We start from the raw sequence: 27,331 nt of genomic DNA, 5'->3' as shown, positions 1-27,331 counted from the left end.
GATTGACTGATATTTGGAGTAAAATCGTCATCGAGGACTAATTCTACTCTTTACCTCTTTTTGTTTTATTGTTGATGGTATCCGATGCATTGATTTTAATATTGTGTGTTGGTTGATTCGTGATGATGTGAATTGTTGTTGTTCTGGTTCGGTATTTGATTCTCTTGATTGTGGATTAATTATGGATTATGTGATGAAATGATATCTCGTTTGATAATTAAAATTGATTGTTGTGGGGCGGAAGTTAAAAGTTGATAAAAATGATTTTTGTTGTTTAGATTCATTGATATCAAACTTGATAGTATCCTTATAGGTCGAATTGGATAGGCAAAAATATTTAGGTGCAGGTAGGCAAAAGTTAGGAGTGATGTGTTGATTCAATGCGGTGAATGTTGAAATATGTGTTGAATGGTTTTGTTTTATCACTTTTGGATCAATTGTACTATTTGATCAGGGAATGCCCTGAAGTATCTGTATATCTTTATTCACCGGGGAATGTCCTGAGGCATTTTGTACTTAGAGGACGTTCATGATGAAGGCCCGAGGCGTCGGGTAAAGCACAGGAGCGTAGTTAGTATTAGTGTCGGTTAGATAGGATTTATTTTTGCATTTTTCTATTTTGGACGGTATAAATTGGACTGGACACTGTACTATTGATTCTTTTTGTTTTGTTTGTTTGTTTGATTGTTTTACATGTTTTGTGTGAGTTGTAATTCATAGTGTTAAAATTAGTCGATATGCTCCACCAAGCACCGTGGTCGAACCACGGGATCGAGGGGTGTCTAACACCTTTTCCTCGATCAACAGAATTCCTTAGCTGGAATCTCTGTTCGCAAACCAGTTTAAAGAGTCAAATGGTTTTGAAAAGAATTTTCCAATGGTGACTTGGCACACCATATTATGCCAAGTGGCGACTCTGATTTCAAATGTAAAAACAATCCTTCTTCAAAACAAATCATTTTCTTTTGTCACTTAATAATAAAAACCCTTTCGAACCCAAAACGAATCTTTTTCGGTTAAAAAAAGGGGTGTGACAGCTCTGGCGACTTTGCTGGGGAACTGTTCAGAATTCGAGCTTATTTTGGAGTCGTATCGGCTTTGTTTGGCACTATAGGTGTATAAATATTTTTTTGTGTTGTTTTGTGTTATTGTTTTATCATTATGGAATGTTTTCGTGCTCTTTGTGTACAGTATTTATCCTATGTGTTACCGTTTTTATATCTGGCATCATGTGTCTACCTCCCGACCTTCTTTCTACAACAAGTCTGTACTACACGTGTTGTACACGATCTCTAGTTGAGTCACCCTTATTTTAGGGGGGGAGCTGTCGGTGTTATGGAGTAGGTGGAAAGCTGTCGCAGCCACTATCGATCATACGCTCCCCCGAACAGCCTTGTTAGTGAACCCAAACGTAGGTCAGCCTTTAGGTCATGCTTATATTCATCATATTGAGACCTAGAGGGGCTCACTTGGTCCTTTGTAGGAGACTCACCTCTCAAGCATCCCTACGTGCTAAACGTTGCATCTTTGAGGATAACGTGGTCATTTGACGGACTGATTTGGGAAAAACATGTGTTAGAAGTAAAGTGTGCGGGTAATGAAAAAAAACAAGAAAAAAAAGAGTTTCGTAGTTTTTAGAGTTTTTTATGTCTTTTATTTTTCACAATTCCAAAATTCAAAAGGACTTTTTTACCTTTCGCACTCATTTTCTCAAAAACATCAAAAAGATTTTCCTTTGTCTCGTTTAGCATGCATTCACAATTCGAAAACTTCAAAAAGATTTTTTCATTCATAGGATGTGTTTATAAAGAAAAATGCAAAAAAAAAGATGTTAGAAATTTTTTACATTTCTTATAACGAAAATACCAAAAAGATTTTTCTTTCATAGTTGTTGATATCATTTTTCTGTGAAGTATCAAAATGAAAAATCAAAAGATTTTATTAACATGGTTCATCGTCTGTCTTTGGTCGTATCTCTTAAGTCAGGGTCTAGCCTGTTATTTAATCATTAATTGTCCAATCTGGACGAACTACGCGCACCTGATTCCCGTCCCTTGGGGCGGGATACGTAGGCAACCCTCGGTGGGTCCGGTAATTTTTATTTTTGGCCTTTGTCTTAGTCTTAGCCTGGGTTTTCCTTCTCGTAATCTAGTGTTGTCAATTAATTCCTGTCAAGTAGGCTGATTTCATTTGGCGGTACTGTTCGGTGGATTTGAGTTATATGTCGGTCTGTCCCTCTATGTCACACAACATTTTTTCTAAGATAAAATCCCGAGGATTGGGAATTCCTTGTCTTGTTTTGAATTTTTGAATTAGAAGTTTGGCTTGTTATTACAGGATGAAGCCTACAGGGTCTAGAGTCTTGATGGTTTTCAAAGTGCCCAAAAAGTTAATAAAGTGGTGGAGCAAATTCAACTACGCTGACCAGCAAGAGCTATTTAAGATATTAGGTGATCTTACGAAACTTCTACATGTCCCACCCTATCCAGACCTAATAGATGCTGTGCTGACCTTTTGGGATCCTAGTAATTTGGTGTTTAGGTTCGGAAAGTGTGAAATGATGCCTACGTTGGCAGAATTATCTGGTCTGCTTCATTTGCCTTATATTGACAAAAGTATGATCCGAGCTCAGAATCACTCAGGAAATAGGTTTCTACAAGGGTGTGTTTTGAAGAGTAATAACGAACATTTAGGTTGTCTGAATCAATCATGGATTTCTTTAGACTTTTTATTTGCTAGATTTGAGTCCTCGAAAGGTTTTGATTGCTTTTGGGATGAATTTCATATGACTAAGGAGAAGTGGAAGAGAAAGCGTCTTGAAGTCTTTACCCTCGCTTTGTTAGGTACTTTAGTGTTTCCACTAGAAGAAAGACGTACTAATACCCGTTTGCAATCTATGATGATGACTTTATTTCATAAGAATCAAAATGACAAGGGCACTAATCAAAAGGGGAAGGTCGTTGATCAAAAGGGCGGGTTCACTCTCATACCCATGATATTAATAGAAATATATAAGGATTTAACCGAAGTGAAGGGGGGGATGAGATTTTTTTAGGGCAGTAACCTGATATTGCAGTTATGGATGATGGAGCATTTGCATGCCCCTTCTTTAGTTAGACTAGACGTGGTTGATCGTTGTATTCCCAATCGAGTGAAAGCCATGGACTTCAAGTTGCGTTTGGATAAATTCTTGCTACCCGTGGGAGTCAACGCTTGGATTGAATTTCTTGAGTTAAGAACCGGGGATAACATTTTGTGGACTGATCTGTGGCTTCGACCAAAGATAATCTTTTTTGGTTGTCAGACGCAGCTCCTTTTAGTTATGTTAGGGCTCAATTGCACTAGACCATACAGTCCTTCTAGGATAATGCGCTAGTTGGATAGGCTGCAGGACGTGCCACCAGCAGTGGATCTTCTGAAGGATGTTGAGTACTTCAAGGACCAAGCCTTAGGTGAGAGCAAGTACGAGCAGTTTTGGAAGCATGCAACAAAGCTAGGTGTGGACACACTCAAAGAAAGTTTGGATAATCCAGGGTACACTCAGGGATATGGGGTCTGGCTTCAATCTATCCCTCGGGGTATCAGCCAACCCTTACCAGTGCAGCTTAGAGAGATAATATAGGAAGAATGCATAGTTGACGACCATCAGGATGAAAGTGCGGGGTCCAAAGTGGAGACACTGAGAGTTCAGTTAGCAGATTTGTGCAAGATTGTAGAAAGGTGTCAGAACAATCTTTCTAATTGCACTATTCATGAGGCAGAAATACGAGCCCGAAGCTTCTTCCCCAATATCAAGGTGTCTTTGCAGGACATGTTACAAAGTTTGAATGGGAGAAAGAGAACTTCACGGGTAGGTCCATCTCATCCAGGGTCATCACGCAGAGCACCAGTCTGAAAGAGCATTTCTTATCTTTATTCAATTTGAGTCTTTTATGTTTCTGTCATTGTAGGGTGGCGTCTGTTTTAAGTCGGAGTCAAGTTGTTTTTGGTATTAGGGTCTTTATCAGTAATTTCATGTATGTCGTCTTAGGGGTCGCGAATGTTATTTTGTATTTGTTGTTTAGTTTTTAAAGCGGTCCTAAATTCGTTGCATGTTTTGTTTGTTTCTTTCAAAATGTTATGAGGTTAAGTCTTTCTTTTGTTTGTTTGTTTTCATTTTCGCAAAAAAAAAAAACTTCAATTATGTGATGTTTATGCATATGCTTCTCGAACTACGCAAGATCTGATTCATGTATAACATGATACGTAGGCAACCTACTTTTGGGTTTGATCTAATCATTTTGTTTTGTTGTTTTTTATTTTTTTTTAAAGAAAAGAAAAAGGCATAAAGAATGATAAAATGAAGGTAGATAGCGAGAGAAGAAAAAAAAAGAAATGATGATAAGACAAGAAAGGAAAAGAACAGAGATTGATGCAAAAGAGAGAAATGAGGGCGAAAGAAAAAAGGTGTGGATTGGAGGAAAGAAGTAAATGAGCGTAGATAGAAATCGGGATGATGTTGAAATGACCTCGCTACCCTCAAAGGCTAGTAGAAATGAACATGAATCTAGGACAATTTAATCAATGTGATTCCCATGCTTGTTGTGTGCCCTAATCCTAACGAATGTCGTCTTTGATGAGCATGTTCTTTCAGATAACAGTGGTAGGTTTGCATCACTCTGGCTAGTCACCCGTACTTCACTAGATCAAAAGCAAAGCTCGTCATGGCTAGCAGGGAGATTGAAAATTCGCTTATTGACCCAGATCAGGATCCTAGGGAAGAAAGTTCAGAATGTAATGATGAGGTAGTAAGGCTCAGGCAATAATTGATAGATTTGCACCGAGCATGGGCTAATGGCATGCCTCCTCCTTCGCTCCCTGAAGGTCTTGGTCACGGTGATCCTGTAGCACACTTGAGATGTTATTGCAACTAATTGAGGGCTGCAGGGGGAAGGGAAAAGTTGTTTATGGCTTTCTTTGGCGAGAGTCTTTCTGATCTGGCTTCAGAATGGTTTGTCGATCAAGATATCGACAAGTGGAACAGCTGGGAAAACTTAGCTTCTGAGTTTGTGCAACATTTTCAGTATAATGTTGACCTGATTTCGGACGAAAAATCCTTGGTCAACATGAAGAAGAAAAGCACTGAAGGTTTTAGGGAATACACGATAAGGTGGCGTGAACAGGCCGCCAGGCTAAAGCCTCCGATGAAGGAAAGTACGTTGGTAAAGGTTTTCATTCAGGCACAGGATGAGACTTATTTTCATCATTTACTTCCGGCGATGGGAAAGTCTTTTATTGAAGTCCTCAAAATGGGTGAGATAATAGAGGACGAAATTAAGACCGGCCGAATAGTGAGTTTTACCGCATTAAAAGCCACCACACAAGCGATTCAAGGTGGATCTGGCGCATTCAAAGGTAAAAAGAAGAAAGAGGACGTGGTGACTGTCATAGCTGGAACCCATTCCTATTCCAAAAGACCGCCTCGCCCCTATCCCCAATCCCAAGCCCAAGTCTACGCCCAAGCTCCATATATTCTTCCCCACCATTACTACCCTCCATAAAACCCATTATACTCCATTCCACCACCCCCGTACCCAGTATATAACGTGCAGCCATATGCCCAAACCACTTCTTACCCGTAATAGTGCGCGCAAGCTCCATAAAATTGCCCATCAGCTCCACTAAATTACCAAAACCACTCCAGACCCGGTTTCCAACCCAGGCCCGAGTACAAGAAAGAGAAGGCAGTCAAAAATCAGTTCACACCTCTTGGGGAGTCATATGCTAGCTTGTTTGATAGGCTGAGAAAGATGAAAGTCTTAAGCCCAATTCAAGGAAGCTTACAAATCCACCCCCAAGAAATCTCGATTATTCTTTAAGGTGTGCGTACTGTTCTGACATGCAAGGTCTCAATATCGAGAAATGCTGGCATTTAAAGAGAGCTATCCAAGACTTAATTGACACAAATCAGATGCAGGTCCAATTCCCGGAGGCTCCAAACATTAACCAAAATCTGCTGCCAACCCATGCTGAAACCAATATGTTAGAATTGATATATGATGGGAAAGAATCGTCAAGGTGTTATAAGCCTATTGTCAAGATACAGGCCAATGAGGAAAAATCAGTGAATGTAGCAGAATCTTTGAAAGCAATGTCATTGAATCAGGAACGAATGAGAGAAGATAAAGCCCTAGAAAGCACAAAGAAACTGCTGATCACAGTGCAAGGTGCCAGAAGAGATGTTGATTCAAGTCAGGATAAGCCTAAGTTGACGGTGGTAGGAGCTCCGGGTAAGCCCATCCTGACAGTGAAAGGAGCACTGGCAGCGCATATTGTCCTCCAACCGGTGACCCAGCCTCCGATAGTTAACACAAAAAGGGTTCCCTAGAATTATAAGCGGACTCTGATGACCTATCAAGGAAAGGAAGTAGTGGAAGATGTAGATGAGGTAGGGGGTTTGACTCGGTCAGGGAGATGCTACGTGCCTGAAAGCTTAAGGAAGTCCAAGCCAGTGGTGAGTGGACCTTCATCTATCAAAAAACCCATTACTGAAGAAAAAGCCAAAGAATTTTTGAAAAAGATGAAGTTGCCAGAGTATTCAATAATAGATCAGTTGAAAAAAAACCCTGCTCAAATTTCCCTCTTATCTTTGTTGTTGCATTCCAAGGAACACCGTGATATTATACTGAAGGTATTAAATGAAGCATATGTTCCTAGGGAGATTATAGTAAATTAGCTTGAGAAAATGGTTGGAAAAATCTTTAAGGTCAATCGAATCAGCTTCTCTGACGATGAATTGCCTGTTGAAGGTACAGGGCATAACCGGGGCCTTTACATTATAGTGAAGTACAAAGATTTCTACGTTACTTATGTTATGATTGACGGAGGTTTAGGTGCAAATATCTGCCATATTTCTACTTTGCAAAAGTTGAATATTGGTGCTGAGAGAATAAGGCCCAACAATGTATTTGTCAGGGCTTTCGATGGTGAAAAATCAAACTTCATTGGCGAAATAGAACTAATGTTGATCATAGGGCCTGTTGAGTTCGCCATAGAGTTTCAAGTATTGAATGTAGACCCCTCTTATAACCTGTTGTTAGGAAGGCCGTGGATCCACAAGGCTAAGGCGGTTGCATTTACACTGCTCCAGATGATTAAGTTTGAGCATGACAGGCAAGAAGTGGTTATTCACGGTGAAGGAGATTTGTCCGCCTGCGAAGATTCTCCCTTGTCTCTTATTGAAGCAAATAACGTAGAGGAGACATTTGTCTATCAAATTTTTGATATAGTGCCGGTAAATCGTATCCTTGAAGGGCAGGTTATACCGGGACCACAATTGTCTTCCACTTCTATCATGATGGTGAGTGAACTTTTGAAATACGGATTTGAGCTTGGAAGGGGTTTGGGAGCATCTCTGCACGGTATAGTTTGTCCCATATGTCCAAGTGAGAACATGGGCACTTTTGGTCTGGGATTTGAGCCCACTATTGAAGATTTGAAGAAAGCCAGGGGAATGAAAAAGGAAACATGGTCACTCCCTCGCCTAATGCCACTACTCAGTGAATTATTTATTAAGAGCGGTATCACGAAGCATGTGGAATTTAAAGCTAAATTGGTTGATGACTTCTAGAATCTTCTTATTGAGGTTGATATGGTCGAAGAAGGAGATGGTACCAGTAAGGCAGACGTGCAATTCATAGGTCCAGCTGTTTGGCTCAACAATTATGAAGCCACTCCTCTCCCTGTTAGGAGGGAGTTTTAGTAGCTTCAGTAGAATGGACTGAAGAATGTCAGGAAGTGTTCGACAGAATCAAAAGATACCTGTCAAATCCGCCCGTGCTGGTACCACCGGAGCCTGGTAGGCCTTTGATCTTATATTTATCAGTCATGAACAATTCTTTCGGTTATGTCTTGGGTCAACATGATGTCACAGGCAAAAAGAAGCAGGCTATTTATTATCTTAGCAAGAAGTTCACTGCATATAAGGCCAGGTATACTATTCTTGAAAGGACGTGTTGCGCCTTAACTTGGGTAGCACAGAAGTTGAAGCATTATCTTTCGTCCTACACTACTTATCTCATCTCTCGCATATAAATTAACAAAATAATCGAAATAATTTAATTTCGTTAAATACCCCTCTATTAAATATTTGGCTCAAAAATACCGCTGCCTTTAACGAAATTAAATTATTTCGATTGAATTAAACCCTAACTTTAACATTTTAATCCTAATACTTTAATTTTTTACATAAAATTATTTTTTTAATTTTAAAATAAGATAATGGAAAAAAGTATTTGAATTATAATATAAATTGGTTGAATTTGATTTGGAAAATAAACATACATTTAGTCTAAAAAGGTACTTTCACTTTACATCTTTTTAATCCTGAAAGAAATTAACGAAATATAAATTTTCACTTAAAGAAATTACCGAAATATAATTTAAATGATGAACTTTATATAAATTAATGAAATAATCGAAATAATTTAATTTCGTTAAATATCCCTCCGTTAAATATTTGGCTCAAAAATGCCCCCCCCCCCCCCCCCTTAACGAAATTAAATTATTTCGATTGAATTAAACCCTAACTTTAACTTTTTAACCCTAATGCTTTAATTTTTTTACATAAAAGTATTTTTTAAAATTCTAAAAATAAGATAATGAAAAAAGCTTTTGAATTATAATATAAATTGGTTGAATTTGATTTGGAAAATAAACGTACATTTATTCTAAAAAGGTATTTTCACTTTACATCTTTTTAATCTTTAAAGAAATTAACGAAATATAAATTAACGAAATATAAATTTTCACTTAAAGAAATTAACGAAATATAAATTAAATGATGAACTTTATATAAATTAACGAAATAATTTAATTTTGTTAAGGGGAGGAGTATTTTTGAGCCAAATATTTAACAGAGGGATATTTTTGACCCATTTCAGATAGTTCAGAGGTATTTTTGATCCTTTTTTGAATTTCATTAGAGGGAGGGGTATTTTTGAGCCAAATATATAACGGAGGGGTATTTTTGAGCCAAAAATCTAACGAAAGGCATTTTTGAGCTATTTTGGATAGTTCAGGGGTATTTTTGAGCCTTTTTGGTTAAATCTAACATTTACACAAAAATTTTCTCAAAGCCATTTGACACTCATCTAGCACCTGTGAATTACAATAAAATAATACGATAATAGAGATATCAAAATAATACAACTAAACTTAACCTTTACACAAAAAAAAAAAATCAAAACAGAGATATAAATTCAATACAATTAAACCTAACCTTTATCTGAAAAAAATCTTCAAAGCCGACCGACATTCATCTACCACATGTAAATTCATCTATCACCTATAAGTTTATCTACGACGTGTAAACTATAAATATATCTTGATTAATAAATAAACATGCCTATTATACTATAAATATATAGTCATTGGATTAAAATTCTACTTTCAGTTCTTTTAAATTTATTTTTGAATAAAATTATATGATATCATTAGAATTCAATTCAGTTAGTACTTTTCTAAAAGCTAGATTGTTAATTTAACTAAATCTCCTAATACCTTAAGTGGATAAAAGGAAAAAAAAAAAAAGAAGAAATCCATATACAATTAGAGCGGCTAACCAATTTCTTAGGATGAAATATAATCCAAAGAATTTGGTCAAAATTGTAAATAAATCAATTTTAAATTATTTATTGTATATAAGTTATTATAAAAAAAATCACAAAAAAGATCGTCTAACAAAAATACATGATAATTTATTTTTATAACATAAAAAGCATACTAAAATTTTAGAAAACTTACTTCAAATCACAAGAAAATTTGTCTCTTCAATCATAAATACTATTAATATTTCACTAAAAACTTCTCAATTAGCAATTGTCTATCAGGAATACATGATGATTTATTATTATAAACTTCAAGAACATACTAATTAAAATTTTAAAAAACTTATCTCAAATCACAAACAAATTTATTTCTTTAATTATAGATATTATCAAGATTGTAAATATCAAAAATAAAAATTTTAGAAAACATACCTTAAATCACAATCAAATTTATGAACAATGATAATAAAGGAAAAAATTATTTAAGAACTATATTGTGGACGTATTATTGTAGAAAGGAAGAATTCTCAATTTATAAGAAATTTTAGGTTTAGTTTACTTTCTTTTTTCATCAATTCAATTTGTATTTATTTAATGTAAATCTTTTTTGTTTTTATGTTTTTTTTTTTTCCGTTTTGCCTCCACACGATTTCTTTTTCTTTTTCCTTTTCAATCCAATTAAATTTTCTTTCCAATTATGTATTTTCCTTTTTTTTGTTCTCTTTTTTGCTTTGGACCTTTTTTTTTTGTTATTTTCAATTCAAATTAACATTATTTTTTTATTTATTTAATTTATTAATAAATTACATGTAAGGTAAGATTTGAATTGATTTAGAACTTTATTTCCTAACTCATATAAGGATTTTAATTAATTTCAAATTTCTAATATTAATAATAACTAAATAATAATTTGAGGAAGATAGTAAAAAGACGATTCTGTCTAAAGAGGAGACTTTTAATGCAGGGCAAAAAGTTCAAGTCACTTTTCTAAGGCTCTTCACACTTTTAATATATTATTGATTATTGATTATTGATTATAGATATAGATATAGTTTATAGATTTACTAAAATAGATAAGTAAAAATAGCAAAATAAAATAAAATGAAGAGATTAATAAAAAGGCATCCTCCCAAGTCCTATGGCCATAAATGTGGAGTTATCAAAAAGGAAAGAAATACTTTCTTTATATAAAAAAAAAAGACTAAAAGGAAAAATAAACTAAAAAAAAAAGGAAAAATAACATAAATATATACAACTTTAACTTATTATATTTATACAAATTCTCATATTTACAAAGTAAAGGGCAGCCCGGTGCACTAAAGCTACCGCTATGAGCACTGTCCGGGGAAGAGCCCCACCATAAGGGTGTATTGTACACAGTTTTACCTTGTATTTCTGCCAGAGGCTGTTTATAAGGCTTGAACCCCTGACCTCCTGGTCACATGACAGCAACTTTACCAGTTACTCCAAGGCTCCCCTTCCTCATATTTATAAAGTAATTACAAAAATTTTATCTAATTATGTATAGGGGTGTGCATCGGTCGGATCGATTTTATATATTATCGGTTCGGTTTATCAGTTTTTGATTTTTAAATATGTTAAACCAATAACCAAATCAATAAGATATTTTTTATCGATTTTCGATTTATTGATTTTTATTCCTTAATGATTCGATTTTCGGTTTAACAGATAAAAAAATACTCATAAAATAGAAGTAGTAATAACTAACAGGAAAAAAAATAAATCTTAGTTGCAACCAAAAATCTTATATGATGTGTTTTAATTTACAAGAATCTTCAAGTTTGGACTAAGAGTCCGTTTGGATAGGATTAAAAAAATAGCTTTTTAGCTTAAGTGATTAAAAACTTAAAATAAGTGCTTATAAATTAAGTAGATAAGTATTTGGATAGAAGTGCTGAAACTGAAAAAAAACTGTTGATGTGTTTGGTAGACAAGTGATTTTAAACGTTTTTTATTGTTAAAATGACGTAAATGTCCTTAAAGGTGTTAATACTATAAATAAGGTGAATTATTTATAATTTTTAATTTTAAAATAAAATTTTTGAACGAACCTCCGATGTAATGGTGGATTCAATGAAAACAAAGAAGAAAGATAAAGAGGAAATTGGAGGGAAGAGATGAAGCGAAGCGTCAAAAAGAAAAAAGAAAAAAAATAATATATATTTAAGGATTATAAGTTTAGGATATTGTTGGAATTAGAGACAAATATAAGGGATAAAAAAATAAATGTTTTGGTCAAATCTAAAAGAATTCTAATCTAAAAAACAAAAGTTGGGGTACCCAGCTTCTCACTTTTTGATTCTTTTAATCGATTTTTAGTTTTCTTAAGCACTTTTTAATTTTATAAACACCTTAAAAAACTAAAAAAGAGATTAAAAATCGGTTTAACCAGATTTTAATCCTATCCAAATGGGCTCTAAATGTGGAGGGAAAATTAAGAGTTTGTATAATTGAATAATAGGTTTAAATTGTAGAAATTAAAAAGAAGTATATAATAAGTCACACACACACACATATATATATATATATATATACTTATTGGGTTATCAGTTTACCCAATAACCTAATAAGAAAAAATCGAACCGAACCAATAACCCAATAATTTTATTTTATAAAATCATTAAAAAATCGTTAACCCAATAACAATAAACCAATAATATTTTATCGGTTCGCTTTTTGCACATCCCTAATTATGTATCTTTAGATGTATCAGGAAACTAATTATATATCTTGACAAATTTAAAATCGAAAAGAATATATTGAAATCTATTTATGTATCTTTTCAAGAAAAAAAAGTATTTTCGTTGGATGTTTTATGAATCTCGACAAACTCAAAATCGAAAAGAGTATATTGAGAGATAATTGTGTATTTTTACAAAAGAAAAATTATACCATCATTGGATATGTATTGGATGTATAAGGAGTTAATTATGTATCACAATAAATTTAAAACCATTTTTTTTAATAATTAGGTAAAATATTAATTTTTTTTTTTGTAATTAAGCTCTAAGGTCGAGATTTATACTGTTTAAAAATTTAAAACGAATCGAGTAAAATAAAATAAAAAATCTTACTTAAAAGATACTGGTAGTGTGGTACATATCTGCTGGACTAAAATAAAGTTGTTCATTCCCAAAGTGCCAATAATTAGAGAATGCATAATATGCAGTGTATGTGTATTAGGGGCGCCTCCACTGTCCAGTGTCCAACCCATTCATAATTAGTGAGGAGTCCACCATTTGTATGCACACACCCAATACCGATTCTTGAAAATCAGAGTTTGAAAAAACATACAGAAAACAGAGAGCAGGCAGCCACAAGTATAAATGGCTACCAGAACCGCCGTCATCGCTTGGTAAGTAAGCCAGCTGAAAACTTTTCTCACTTGCTTAAAATTCATAAAAAGCAAATCTTTATTGTATATGTTTATTGAGCAGGGGCTCTGGAGAAGATGGTCAATTGGGTATTGGAAACAATGAAGAGAGAGAGTGGGTTTGTTCAATTGAAGCTTTAAATTCAGAAAATGTTTCTTCCGTTGTTGCTGGTAGTAGAAACTCTCTTGCTATTTGTGAAGATGGAAAAGTATGCTCCTGATAATAATACCCTTTTTCTTTTCTTCTGGTTATTGATTGAATTTCTTGTTCTGTTGTGTGATTTTGATTTCTGGGTGTGTTGAATGAACAGTTATTTACATGGGGTTGGAATCAGAGAGGGACCTTGGGACATCCACCTGAGACTAAAACTGAGAATATTCCTAGTCAGGTTAAAGCTCTTGCCAATGTGAAAATTGTTCAGGTAATAATTAGGATGTCAGCTTTAAGTTCTATTTGCGCAAATGAATTGCTGGAGTTTGTTGTTGTAGGTGTTATTGGATTTCTCTGATTGCAGGCGGCGATTGGTGGTTGGCATTGTTTGGCTGTAGATGATCAAGGCAAGGCTTATGCTTGGGGTATGCCTTTGCTTTCTTTCGTCTTTGTCCTTATTACCATTTTGTCTCTAGAACAAGAAGGGTTACAAAAGTATTATTGTATTCCCAAGTTAGGATGGCTTTTTCATTTTTTTTAGCTTTGGTAGATTGTATATCCACAAAGTTAACATCGTTGAACTTCGTTGTAATCTGCTTTAATAGCTTCTAGTTTCTTCCAATGTTCAGCAAGCTGTTTTTATACTTTGGTATTCAAATTACTGGATTCCGGTTACTTGAAGCCGTTATTTATTTTTTCAAGTTTATGACCCTTGCAGGTGGTAATGAGTACGGGCAATGTGGTGAAGAACCAGAAAGGAAAGATGACACTGGAAGGCCTATAAAGAGAGATATTGTGATCCCTAAACGTTGTGCTGCTAAGCTTTCTGTTCGTCAGGTGACACTCTCGTTATATTGATTCATTTCATACGAGGGGCTGGGTGCGTGCAGCTTCTTTCCTTGTTTTGTTGGTTGATGACTCTTCAAATGATGCTGCAAATAGTTTTTTATGTTGATTTTTGTTGTGGATTCTCATAAATGGAGTTGCAGGATTTCTGCACTTTACTGAGTACATTCTGGATATTTACTTGTACTCTCTAACCTCTGGTGTCTGGGTTTAAGCCTCATGTCAGCAAATTTGTTGCTAACTCTTGAACTTCTTCCTTTTTGAACATCCATTCGATAGCAATAGCTTTAAGATATATGTTCAAGTTCATTTGCTCAATAGTTAATTCTTTTTTGTTAGGGAGAAAACTAGTTCACTTAGAGGTTTTCACCAACCAGATCCCAATACATGTAGACCTATTAACAGTTTCTTCTCTTTCAGCTGAATCTTTATCTTATGTGCAGCAATGTTGAATGTGTTGCCTTATTTTCATTAAATTCTAATTTTTTACATAACAGGTAGCTGCTGGTGGTACACACTCGGTTGTTCTTACAAGGGAAGGACAAGTATGGACATGGGGTCAACCATGGCCTCCTGGTGACATGTATGATCTATTCTAATCATTGGTCTCCAGCAACCATGATACTTACAACAAATCATTATTTTGTTTAAGAATTTCACTAGTGTTGCACTAAACTTTGCAGAAAGCAAATTTCTACTCCTGTCCGTGTACAAGGTCTTGCAAGTGTGAGGTTGATTGCAGTAGGGGCTTTTCATAACTTGGCTCTTCTTGATGACGGAGTTCTAATGGCATGGGGTAATAATGAGTATGGGCAACTTGGAACTGGGGATACCCAGCCAAGATCACAACCAATTGCTGTTCAAGGGCTATCTGGTCTCACTTTGGTTTGTATTAGTCTGTCCTCCTTGTCATTTTGATTGTTATTCTGTTTGTAAGATGATTTGTACTTGTTCATTTTTGTCCGACTTCTACTTCTCATATTTCTCTTCATTTTCTCAAGAAGCATCTCCATCTGTTGCACATTAAGTTGTTCATCATGTTAAAGGACCAGTTGTTCAGTCCAGTTTCTTTGGATATATCTCCTTACCAACAAACTTACTGCATGAAAATCACAAGCCCTTACCAATTCTATTGATTTTAGAACGGAAATGGGCCAAAGAGTTATCACGAGCATATAAGATGTATAAATAAAAGAAGTATGTAAGATATTTCTATTTTCATGTCCAGGTTGATATTACTGCTGGAGGATGGCATTCTGCAGCTTTGACAGACGAGGGAGAGGTATATCTTGTGTCTTAACGTTTTATGTTAGTTCTGCATTATATATTTTTCTTCGTCTCCTGTACTTTTGTAACAACAATCAGTATATATGTTCCTTCAATATAAAATACACCTCCGTCTGAACATTGTGCATCTGACTATATGTCATTGTTAATAGTATCTGATCAAAAGATCTCCTGATCCCTTTATTTCTGGCTTGCGCAAAAGCAAAGTGAAAATACTTTCATGATTGGTGCTTTTCTCCCCCCTTTTTTTTTAAAATCATTTTACTTATACTAGAAAGATGGTTCTATGAAGTTGCATATAGTAGGCAATATGCAGTTTGTTGATTAGAATACCCCAGCTTTTCGTCTCATGCTCACGAGTGATATTTCTTGGATTGCAAAGGAGGTTGTCAGTATTCTAACAATCTCCGCCACTATGTACGACACTCTCTTTGCACTTGAAAAATTGGTATTGAAGCAATGGTTTGTATGGCAGGTTCCGATGTGTAAGGCTGGTCTCAGCTTAGAGATGTGAAATGTTGTAACCTGTTTTATTTAAAATTGTTCTGTTTTGTTAATTATTTTATCTGCCAAACGATAGAATATATAATCATAGTGCTTCGTTAGCAAATAGGTCCAATATGTGGTCAATTTGGCGAATAAGTTTGACAAATTTAGGTTTGTACTTTTGCTTTGTACTTCTCATGGCCATCATTTTTGTCAGAAAGATTGCTTATTACAGGAATTCACCTAGATCACTGTGCAGACCTGGCTACACGTTCTCCCATTCTGCTAATCTTGTGCCTTGGAAGAACCTCAATATAGACTTACAGTCTCATGATCCTCTATAGTCCACAACCTGGGTTTACTGTGTGTTAACTCTGCTTATTGTAGGTTCATGGCTGGGGAAGAGGAGAACATGGTAGACTTGGATTTGGAGATGACAAGAGTAGTAAAATGGTGCCACAAAAGGTTCAACTTTTAGCTGGGGAGAACATTGTCCAGGTGGGTTGTTCATATCCTTCATTATCAGTAGGCCTCTTTTCTGCTCATCACTATGGAAGTCACTGCCTTGTGCTTCGTGCACACTCTCTGTGTATCTGATGGAGGTGCAAAGCTATGAAATATAACTTGAATGTCCAGGAAAAATGAAAACTGCACTCATGTTCATTATTTTTAGACTAATTTTTTCTTTTTGATAAAGTTTATTTTTAGACTGAATAAGAAGTCTGCCTTTGCCAAAATGTTAGTTGACTGAAATATTGCTCATCTTCTAACTGGCACAAATATGGCAGGAAGACGCAGAAGTTACTAGAATTAAAGGGACGCCGGTTTATACAAAATTATGCGTAGTTTAAACTATTCTGTGAATATTGCGAGGAGTATTTATAGCTGTCAAACAAATGCAAAAATAATTAGATTCATATAGTTCTTGATAAAGCATCCCAAATAGCACTAGATAAAGCATATAGCAAAGAAAAAGATTTTAACGTACAATTAAAAAGGAAAACACAATGGAGCAGCAAATGAGAAAAGCGTCCAAATTTAAAGGATGAAATAAAATAATCAAGAGAACAGTCTGACTCAGCTATTCTTCTTCTTCTGGAGTTTTGAGTAAGAATGTGGAATGTTTCTCCTGAGTTTGATTGTATATTTTCCATTGTTGTTGAGCTACCCAGGTGGAGAGACAGGGCAGGCAATTGCGCTTACCGTCTCTAATAGTTTTTGCTCATTACATCTCTGCCCATATTTCTCATCAATTTTGGGACATACTTAGTATCCATGTGGCATTCTAAAATAGGACACTTGTGACCAAACCAATGGGCACAGCCAACTGACCAACGATACACGTGCCTAAAAATTTTAAAAAATACAGCAAAACCAAAATCTGATACCGAGATGCAACATTGTATTATCTATCCGTGCTTGTTAGTTCATCATAGAGAGTGCAAGAAGAGTAATCTGATTGTGAATGTTCGTGCTTGATTTATTCATCTCCGTTCTCTGAGAAAATTGTTGCTTTTCTGTTTCTACATGTACCATGATATCCAAGACACAGGTTTCACTAGCTTTTAGTGCTTCTTTCTCTAATTTCTGTTTCTAATGATACAGGTTTCATGTGGGGGCACACACTCTGTTGCATTAACGCATGATGGTCGAATATTTTCTGTGAGTAGTAGACACTGTTTTTCCTTCTAATCCTTCGAATTTGAATAACTAGGCTCATACTAAAGCTCGTCTTTTTTACTTGTTTAAAATCTTTAAGGAAAACATGCAATTTTCTTGTCCAAAACTCTTTAGCAAATTTGTTATAGCAACACAGATTTGAATAACATTCTTGTGGGCAATCCGTCATCCCTCTTTAAGCTTTTGGAAAAGGTTGAAATGTGAGTATGTTGAACAACAGTTGAAGCACGTATATTTCCGCAATCTGTAGACAACACCTCATATTTCAATTTTGACACATCCATTTCCCAAGGGAGAGACATATCAGAAAATGATTATGGTTCTGTATTGCTATGTTCTTGTACTTGAAGATAAAATAACAACTGATTGGCTATTTGTCATGTGGCAGTTTGGGCGGGGAGACCATGGACGATTAGGATATGGTAGAAAGGTGACAACTGGTCATCCATCGGAAGTTCCAGTAAATATTCCGCCTCCAAGTGATGTCAGCAGTGCTGAAGGAGGACGTTGGTGTGCTAAACTCGTTGCTTGTGGTGGCCGCCATACTATGGCGAGTGTAGAGTGGCTGACATTTGAGTCTGAGTAGTCGCTTTAGAAGTGTCAAGTTTTAAGTCTGAAGTCAGGTAGGCATCTGCTTCAGTGTTACTGTTGTATGAGGTGGTTTGGTTGTACTTGTATTATTATTGAACTCTCTATATGCAACTGAGGTGGACAGTCCAGAATTTTTCTCTTTCTGGCTGGGTTGGTGATTAATGGTCCCCTTCTGGGAACTTACTGCTGTGTGCTTCTGTTAATCTACTGGTATTATGTTGTGAATAGGCTACTTCTGCCTTCTTCTTGCTGCGTAAATCCAGATATTGGAATGCCAGTACCATTAGCGCCATTCTTTTGGCCTCCACTACACATTACACTTCTGTAAAAATTGGTTTGTGAACTCAGCATGTTGTTCTTCTCTAGTAGACCTTGCATTTCAATGCAGGAATTATAACCCTTTCATCTAGTGTTCTAAATTCCCCATGAACCTTCTAAAACAAGAACCCAGATTTCATGTACAGCTATCCTGACTGCCCCAGTCTATAAAAAAGAGAGTGAAATATAAGTGATTAAACCACTCCATTGAAGCAAAAAAACTTGAAATCCAAGCATATGTTACTTCTATTATTGGGCATACAAAGTACAAGTTTCCCTGAGATAATTGAATATACAATGTGCAAGTTTGTGTCTAATCCGCATAGTAACATTCTAAACAGTTCATCCAGAGACCGGATTAACGGTGGTTCTGCACACGTACTTTTAACTTATATGGACTGATGGTGTAAACAATATTGGCATTTTAATCATCGAGGGAGCAATTCCTAAGCTGGACCAAGGAAGCTGACTTGAGCAAGCTAGTGCTGAGGCCCATAGGAACCATAAACAGGGCCGTAGCTGCTGCGACAGATCCCAGCGTGCAACAACAGTATATAGAGTAACTGACTCACCATAGCTATAGTGATCAACGCTTCCAAAGTTTGCTGTCCATTATACAAAAGTAGAAGAAATGAATTCTATAACAGTAGTAAATTTTGTAGCTAAATATGAAACGGCAGTAGTCGGAATCATGTAGACAATTACCAGACGTTTTCCTCTGTGACCTCCCATTATTATCTGCTTGCAAACAAGACTGCATCATCATCATCATCATCATCATCAGTTCATCAAACACATTCGTCAGCGAGTTAGTCCTCTAATTATGGTACTTATAGGCAAAGTATTTGTCTAAGCTACCGTATTATCAGGCCACCTGTTCTTATTCCAACGCTATTACAAATTCTACGCTAAAGTTAAAACTCTATTTTAAAGATTGCATATCATATACTTTGAGTTAGATTTCTCATATGGTAACATTGTCGACTAATAGCTGTGAGTGCAATTTCAACTTCTTTTTTTTTGGGAGATATAACTATAAGTTGAGTGACGAGAAATGAGCCTCATATAATTTGGAACAAATTGAGTTTGCCCATGAAGAGAGAGTGGAAGTAGTAATAGGAGTAGTTATTAATACCCAAAAGCAAGAGCAGTCATAATCCAAGAGATGATCGCAGAAGAAGCAGCAGTAGCCAAACTTTGACTAGTCCATTTGTGGAGATGAACAAACCCAGGTAGCATAGAGGAAGCACCTATTACACCAGCAATCAATGCAAACATCAACAAAAAACTTGTCGATGGGTTCCCACCTAAATCTGTAATTAACACATTGAGCAATACAACTCAAAAAACACATGTTATTTTAGGAAGAAGCAATTCAAAGAGGTGAGGTGAGGTGACATACGAGGATGATTTTGTTCGCCATCAATGTATTTGTCAAGTGACCAGCCAGCAAGTCCTAGTACAATTAAATAAACTACTAAGTTTATGACCAAGAATGGTCCCATAAGACTTCTCCCACCTCTTCCCACCGCCATTATTTCATGATTTAACTTAATGTCTGCTGAGAATCAGAGTTGCATCAATTTTGCTTGCTTGCTACTACTAGTATTATAAGACTTGCTTGGTTTTTTCCTGAAAATAGGAGTTCAATATTTTGGTTTGTTGGATATACGTGGTGTCTTCAAGAGGACTACGTTGCTACCCTTTACAGGTGTCGACAAGTTTTGATAACTAACAATAACGCTGCTGGGCTTGCATTTGTGAATTAAGCCCACTTCACTCTCTCTTTCCAAGCCCATGGGCCTTCTTGATAGAAAAAGGTTTTGAATTAGTCAGGCAGTTAGAAATTGGTAAAATTAGTGAAAAATGATCCTTTCCTCAATTGATCAATCTTTTATGTCAACTTTTATCGCGCTCGAAGTAGACTATTTTATCTAATTAACAACTTCTGCAACATTCAATAGTAGGTCACTTGTAACCTTGTACTTCTTTGTTATAATACAATAGTTTAGAACCAACCAAATCTGGACAGAAGATATGGTTTAACATCATGATGATCATGTATGATGAAATTGTACACGAATATGCAGAGATCAAAACAGTAAGAAAATTTTGTAAAGCTCATTTATTCAAAAACTATCTCCATAACACTGTATTACAACGTATTGTTTTTTTTCTCTAAGTACCCTGCTTCCTGTGCGCAGCGAAGTGGAAGTAAAGGGCTCATCCGTGTGGAAAATTACATCGTATATAAAAGGTTCAAATTATTTTATGTATATATAGTAGATGTTGAATTTCCTTGGCTTCTCCGTAGGTTTACTTCTTCATTAAACCCTCTTAGTGAAAATCCTAGCTCCGTCACTGCCTGCTTCAGCTTATATAGAACTTATCTCCAGCTCCAGCTATTGAGTTGAGAGGAGGTTCTATTACCAAAAGCAAAGAAGCAAGCAGCAGAATAAAGAGCGAGAAGTAAAAAAGGGATTTACAAGGATCTGAATATTTTTTAGCCATTGAGATTCCTTCTTTTTGATCACTTTCTGAAGATGCAACACTTTCTACTTGAGGAGTTGGACATATAAGATAGCCATATGCTATTCCCATCAATGCTGTTCCAAAATGTGCCCTGCAAACATCGAAACTATTGTCAACTGTACCACATAAATTGGTATGAAGGGAGGTGCTAAGTACTAACCAGTCATCTATAGGCCCAAAGTTGCTTAGGACACAGATGAAAGTAGTTGCTATTATCGCCTTTTCGATCATGCTTTTAGGAGCTTCTTTTCCTAGCATGTCTTCGTGCTGGACTTGATAAATGAGCCAAGCTCCTATTATTGCAAAACCAGGTCCCTAAAATGTGATACTGTTCGTCAAATAACTTAATGTATCATAAGAGTTCCAAACCAGTAGCTTAATACACAGCTGATCCAGGAAAAAAAGAGAAATATGCGCAGTTGATAAATTTATAGATCTTCAACAACAACGTATTCCCACACAGTGGGGTTTGGGGAGGATAGAGTGTATGCAGGCCATGCCACTACCTCCGAAGAAGCAGAGAGACTGTTTTCGATAGACCTCCGGCTTAGGGTCGATAACAGTATAGCAAATCACAAAATATAAATGCGTATAGACTAGTACAGTATGCAAAATAAAATAACACCGGTATCCACAAAGTAATACAACAGCCACCAGATACTACTAAAAAACTATCTAACCGAAAACATAGGCATCACTCAACACCCATGAACAAGAAACTCCAAACACAAATAAAGAAACGCTCCCACCCCCTAACCCTCTACCCTAATCAGCATCCTCTACCCCTTCCTATCAAGGGCCATGTCCTCTGTCAGCTGTAACTACTTCATATCATGTCTAATCACCTCCCTCCAATATTTCTTCAGCCTACCTCTACCCCGCCTAAAACCATTCATAGCCAGTGACTCACACTTCCGCACTGGAGCATTAGAACTCCTCCTCATCACGTGCCCGAACCAACGTAACCGCACTTCTCGCATCTTGTTCTCCACCGAAGCCACCTCCACCTTCTCCCGAATAATCTCATTCCTCACCCTATCTTTCCTGGTATGGCCACACATCCATCGCAACATCCTCATCTCCGCCACCTTCAATTTCTGGATGTGGGAGTTCTTAACTGACCAACACTCCACTCCATACAAAATAGCCGGTCGGAGTGCCATACTGTAGAACTTACCTTTAAGCTTTAGGGGTACCTTCTTATCACATAAAACTTTCAAAGCGAGCCTCTATTTCAACCACTCTGTCCCAATACGATGCGTGATATCCTCGTCAATCAAGCCATTGCCCTGAATCATACATCCCATATATTTGAAACTCTCCCTCCTCTGAATGACCTGAGAGTCGAGCTTCACAACCACATCAGCCTCCTGCGACATATCACTAAACTTATATTCTAAGTACTCCATTTTGGTCCTGCTCAATCGAAATCCTTTAGACTCAAGGGTCTGTCGCCAAATCTCCAACTTATCATTAACTCCTCCCCGAGTTTCGTCGATCAATACCACATCATCAGCAAATAACATACACCAAGGAACCTCTCTTGAATATGCCGCGTCAACACATCCATCACTAAGGCAAATAAAAAAGGGCTAAGAGTCGATCCCTGGTGCAAACCTATCAAAACAAAAAAGTGCTCTAAATCACCTCCTACCATCCTCACACGAGTCTTTGCACCATCATACATATCCTGAATCGCCCTAGTGTACGCCACGGGCACCCCTCTAACCTCCAAGCGCCTCCACAAAATCTCCCTGGAAACTCTGTCATAAACCTTCTCAAAATCAATAAACACCATGTGCAAGTCCTTCTTTCTCTCCCGAAACTGCTCTATTAATCTCCTCACAAGGTGAATGGCCTTCCTAGTCGAGCGACCTGGCATAAAACCGAACTAATTCTCAAAGATAGTCACGATCCTTCTCAGCCTCAACTCTACCACCCTTTCCCAAACCTTCATAGTATGACTCAACAATTTAATACCTCTATAATTATTGCAATCCTGGATGTCTCCCTTGTTAAGGAATCATGGTACTCCATCTCCACGCTTCAGGCATCTTCGCCGCCCTAAAAATGATGTTAAACAACCTTGTCAACTACTCCAAACCTTCCCCATTAGTGCTCTTCCAAAAATCCACTGGAATCTCGTCTAGCCCTGTCGCCTTACCCCAAAGCATCCTGCGAACAGCCCCTTAGCCTCCTCCACCTTGAAATGCCTACAATAACCATAATCGTGACACTTCTCAGAATTCTCCAAGTCCCCCAACACAAAACATTTGTCCCCCTCGTTGTTCAAAAGTTTATGAAAATAGGATTGCCACCTCTTCATAATGAGGACATTCTCAACCAACACTGTACTATCTTCTCCTTTGATGCATTTCACTTGGTCAAGGTCACAAGCCCTCCGCTCCCTGGCTTTGGCAAGCCTATTCAACTTCTTATCCCCACCTTTCTCCTCTAAAGCTGCATACAAGCTCTCAAAAGCTGTTGTCTTAGCTGCCGTAACCGTTAACTTAGCCTTTCTCCTAGCTGCCTTATACTCCTCCTTATTCGTCTGTCTCTACTCATCATCCTTGCTCTCAACCAACTTAGTTGTGACAAAACAGATAATACGCGCTTCCCATAATCGTTCATCTAGGTACATGAAACAAGCTTTCATTATATAGAGATTTCTTTGGGGTACCATAGAGGTGATAAACTTATAGACCTTATAATATATGACTAGATATCTACATGTTTCGACTCCATTTTTCTGAAACTTCTGATGATGACAAGATCATTTAAGGCCAAATAAGCTGAACTAGGAAAAGAAATTATGTAATGGCAATGGAACTTACAGTTCCTCCAACAGTTGGCTCCGCAGTGTGAAGATAGCTGATGAGGTTACCAGAAATTCCTCCAAGAAGATATATCAGGAAAAATGCAAATGAACCATATGCTTTACATACTTGAGGCCCAAAATTTAGAAGCACCCAACAACCAAGGGCTATGTGAAGGACTCCTGAGTGCTGCAACATAGCAAATCAACAATCAATGTAAATGGATTTAACTTATATCCAATTACATTCATATTATCAGCGTAATTTAACAAGCTATTGAGTATTACTTGTCATATCAGTAGTTATCTCTAAATACCTTTTAGATGACTTGATATTGTAAAAAGCGTTTATACTAATAGTATATAGAAGTTAAAACTCTTATTAGCTAACCTATCCGTTCTGTTCTTAACGAGAAATTAAGCTGATCTTTCCCTTATAATGGTTGCTCCATATGCAGTTTTACTTCTGTATATCTTGAATAACTCTAGTGCGCTCGAGGTTCATCAGCAAATGCTGATTGTGTAACAAAAGTTAGTCCAAAGAAAGCAAAACTCAATTTTCTGTGTGGTTGCTGGTACCTTTACATCTAGCAATCATAAAAAACTTAATTATATACCACGCTATAGTCTTATCGTTCTACACAATTCTAGGGAAATTAATTATGTAAGGACGAACCAATTTTCAATCTTGTACCAGAAACATCGGTGTTAGAAGCCTCCACCATTCACCAAGTAGGATCAAATGATTTATCTTCGCACCATATACCATTGGAAGTGAAAATATCCCTATTTCAGAGTTGCTGACTGGACTAGCTGTCTCGAAGAGGAATACAGCAATATTAATAGAAGCCAGTATGCCTCTGCAACATAGGCAAAAATCATTAGAAATATGCATTAGTAAAGTAGCAGGTGCAAAATTGGATGGGAGGTTGATGTCTTACATCAAGTAAAAACTAGATGATACTTCGTTCGAACTCTCTACATCCTTAGCTTTTAACCTCATGTACTGTTTTAGTTTCTTAGCTCTGCCACCTCTGTTGATTATTTTCGTGGGAAAATATGATTCTTCTTCAATTGTATTGTCATCAGAAGCTGAACAGGTATGGAATTTTGGATCTGCACCAGAATTAAGTTTAAAAAACAATCAACTTGAAGGTTACAAGATCATATCAAGGTTAGTAATATAAAGTTGGTCCATCAACTAGCAGTTCTTGCATTCATACCTTCATTACCTTTTCCACGAAAGTACTCCAAAGATCGAAGTACCTTCTCTGCTTTAAGCCGATGATATTTATCTGTTACTTTTTCCATCTCAGTCGAAGATGATGCTCTCCTTCTATCATGAAGCTTTCGGAAATAAGAATCTAAGGCTCTCAGTTGCTTCTCCTGACTACTCAATGCAGATTTCACTGTCCAGAATATTTCTCTCTGAGAACTACGCCAAGGCGAAAGTCTGTTATTCTCCGTACGTACATGACTTAATCTAGTCACAACCTGCGGTGGAATGCATCCCTTGCAATGAACACTTCCTAGAAATACTGTAGTGCAGGCCATTGTGCTTTATTCAACAAGATACTGGTTCCGTTAGGTACTTCATGGTCATTCTTGCTAGTGATATTAGAAAATGTCACTTCTCTGGTGCAAGTGATAGAATTTTAGACGTGCAGATAAAACTTCTGCAGCCAGAAGAAGAGTTGTCTCAGATCAAGTACACTTTCATTTTATATAACAAACACAGACACCTTTTCCTCTGGATCCACATTTCATTTGCAGGCATCTGAGGAAATTCGAAGCACTTAGAAAACCCTATTGTAAACAACACCCTGTAATCTTTGAACTACAAGTAAAGGCAACTGAGTCTATCGCATGCATATTCCTAAAGATTTAACTTACATGCACTGATAGTGTAAGGAATTTTTACGCTGTATGTAGTAGAGTGCCTTACTTAGACCTGTATAACTCATATGGGAATTAGTCATGATTCAGAGGATATGTAGGAGCAACTGTTTGTTATATGCTTAGGGGGGCATTTGATAGAGTGAAAGAATAATACAAAATTTGGGGCATTAGTAATATTTGTGTTAGCTATGCTTACATTAGTTTAGTTATACTTGCATTTTTGTTATGATAATATTTGGTTTGATGTATTAAAAATAACATAAATTGCATAATTTCTAAGAAAATACTTTTTTACAAAAATACCCTTCATACATATTGTGGAAAGGACATGAAATTTTTTTTAAGAGATAATTGTATCTTTAATTATGCTAATGCATACATTAGAATGAGTAGTAATACATACCCTAATATACAATAAATATAGAGTATATAACTAATACAAACATTAATTATAAATAGGCTTAAAAAATATAGCAAACAAATGGATGCATTATTATTTTTAACACACTCCACCAAACCATCCCTTACAGATTCTAATCCTTATTTTGCTGACAAGAGTCCATCTCAAGATTCAGCTCAATTACCAAAGTACATACTATCACATTAGTAAACATGGATATTAACAGCAAAGATTATCATTAAACCCCGCAAAGCCACCCCCTCATCTCTACATAAAAGTTCCCTGCTACAGACTTCTTAATAAAAAAAAAAAAAAAAAAGCAACCCGTCCTGCTATGCTACAGATTTTACAATAAATAAATATAGGATCATGGATGTGTGTGCGAGAGTGTATAATTAAACAAGAGTTATATAACGTATGACCTTTAATTTATAGAAGAACTAGGAGTGATATTCCATGATAGTTGGCGAGATGTTCATAAACAAGAGAACCACTAAGTAGCAGAAGCTGGTCAGTTCCATTTAATGCTTGGGATTATTTAGAAGATAAACAACCTCTAAATTAAATATCCTTAGATTATGGAAGAGGTACAGATGAAAGAATCAGAAAGATCCACATGAAATTATATCTTATCTCAATTGTCCCACTTAAACGTTGGCAAGTGTAGTGAAATTACGCTCATATCCACTACTTGGGCTTTGGGTAGGTCCCACTAAATCTAGTTCACTAAACCAGGATTATATATGTTGGTGACCATAGAAATTGAAGTCATTATCTTTAATATACATTAGAGAAAAGAGAAGAATTTATAGAGCATAAATAGAAAATTACTTTTATTCTAGCTTAAAGAATTGGAAGGAAAGCAAGTCTTCGAGAGTACTGTTCATATTTATTTTCTAGTTAAGAACATAGTGAATAACATAGTATGCTACAAGGAAAAGAACATTACTGTAACACCCCCTATTTTTCATGTTAGAAATCAAACCGTCGTTCCTACGTGCGTAAGCTTAAATTCCATGGTTTATATTTCTATTCATGTGTCACGATCCTTCTCCTAGTGTATAAAGTGATTATGAGGTGAAAAGTGTTCATAAAGATCACTTGGAGCAAAGTTGAGCTAAGAGTCATTCATTCATCCAAAGTTTGATATTTGATTCTACAAGGGTCTACTTTAAACGTGTATAACTTTTGATACACATAGAATTTTTCAGCTAAAGACCACCAAATTGTAGATAATTGAATTAGCTTTCCAACGATACCAATTTCGCCTAAAATCGATAACCGAGCGAAAAGTTATGGCATTTTCTGTGTGAGGTAGTAAGCCGATGCGATCTTGACGCGTCTC

The 27,331-nt window shown here is 36.2% G+C and overlaps 3 protein-coding genes across 6 annotated transcripts; 1 reads left to right on the top strand and 2 right to left on the bottom strand.

Moving 5' to 3' along the window:
- Window positions 1–12,699: 12,699 nt before the first annotated feature.
- On the top strand, window positions 12,700–18,254 carry LOC107854675 (ultraviolet-B receptor UVR8). The gene is made up of 11 exons (XM_016699697.2): window positions 12,700–12,963; window positions 13,046–13,190; window positions 13,293–13,403; window positions 13,497–13,557; window positions 13,851–13,969; window positions 14,476–14,561; window positions 14,662–14,863; window positions 15,207–15,260; window positions 16,139–16,249; window positions 17,357–17,413; window positions 17,820–18,254. Exons 1-11 carry the CDS (start codon window positions 12,935–12,937, stop codon window positions 18,015–18,017), a joined length of 1,173 nt encoding a protein of 390 aa, XP_016555183.1. The 5' UTR covers window positions 12,700–12,934; the 3' UTR covers window positions 18,018–18,254.
- A 273-nt stretch (window positions 18,255–18,527) lies between these two features.
- Window positions 18,528–20,048, bottom strand: LOC107854676 (membrane protein PM19L). Of its 2 annotated transcripts, none has more exons than XM_016699699.2 (4): window positions 19,743–20,048; window positions 19,476–19,590; window positions 19,046–19,094; window positions 18,528–18,945 (listed from the first exon to the last, which is right to left on the bottom strand). In XM_016699699.2, the coding sequence occupies exons 1-4, from the start codon at window positions 19,873–19,875 to the stop codon at window positions 18,820–18,822; spliced, it is 423 nt and encodes a 140-aa protein (XP_016555185.1). In that variant the 5' UTR covers window positions 19,876–20,048; the 3' UTR covers window positions 18,528–18,819. The 2 variants fall into 2 exon arrangements, with proteins under 2 accessions (XP_016555185.1, XP_016555184.1); XM_016699698.2 differs by having other exon boundaries at window positions 19,476–19,653; window positions 19,743–20,045.
- Window positions 20,049–20,450: 402 nt separating this feature from the next.
- LOC107854678 (RHOMBOID-like protein 9, chloroplastic) lies at window positions 20,451–26,626 on the bottom strand. Of its 3 annotated transcripts, none has more exons than XM_016699700.2 (7): window positions 26,409–26,626; window positions 24,911–25,363; window positions 24,629–24,803; window positions 24,382–24,547; window positions 23,707–23,877; window positions 21,033–21,187; window positions 20,451–20,963 (listed from the first exon to the last, which is right to left on the bottom strand). In XM_016699700.2, exons 2-7 carry the CDS (start codon window positions 25,239–25,241, stop codon window positions 20,711–20,713), a joined length of 1,251 nt encoding a protein of 416 aa, XP_016555186.1. In that variant the 5' UTR covers window positions 25,242–25,363; window positions 26,409–26,626; the 3' UTR covers window positions 20,451–20,710. The 3 variants fall into 3 exon arrangements, with proteins under 3 accessions (XP_016555186.1, XP_016555187.1, XP_016555188.1); XM_016699701.2 differs by having other exon boundaries at window positions 24,911–25,464; window positions 26,409–26,588; XM_016699702.2 differs by having other exon boundaries at window positions 24,920–25,363; window positions 26,409–26,588.
- Window positions 26,627–27,331: the final 705 nt, after the last annotated feature.

The sequence above is a fragment of the Capsicum annuum genome, chromosome 2 (assembly GCF_002878395.1).
Source record: "Capsicum annuum cultivar UCD-10X-F1 chromosome 2, UCD10Xv1.1, whole genome shotgun sequence".
NCBI lineage: Eukaryota > Viridiplantae > Streptophyta > Magnoliopsida > Solanales > Solanaceae > Capsicum > Capsicum annuum.
Note: the sequence above shows the minus strand (reverse complement) of the source record. Positions and strands in the feature narration are given on the sequence as shown.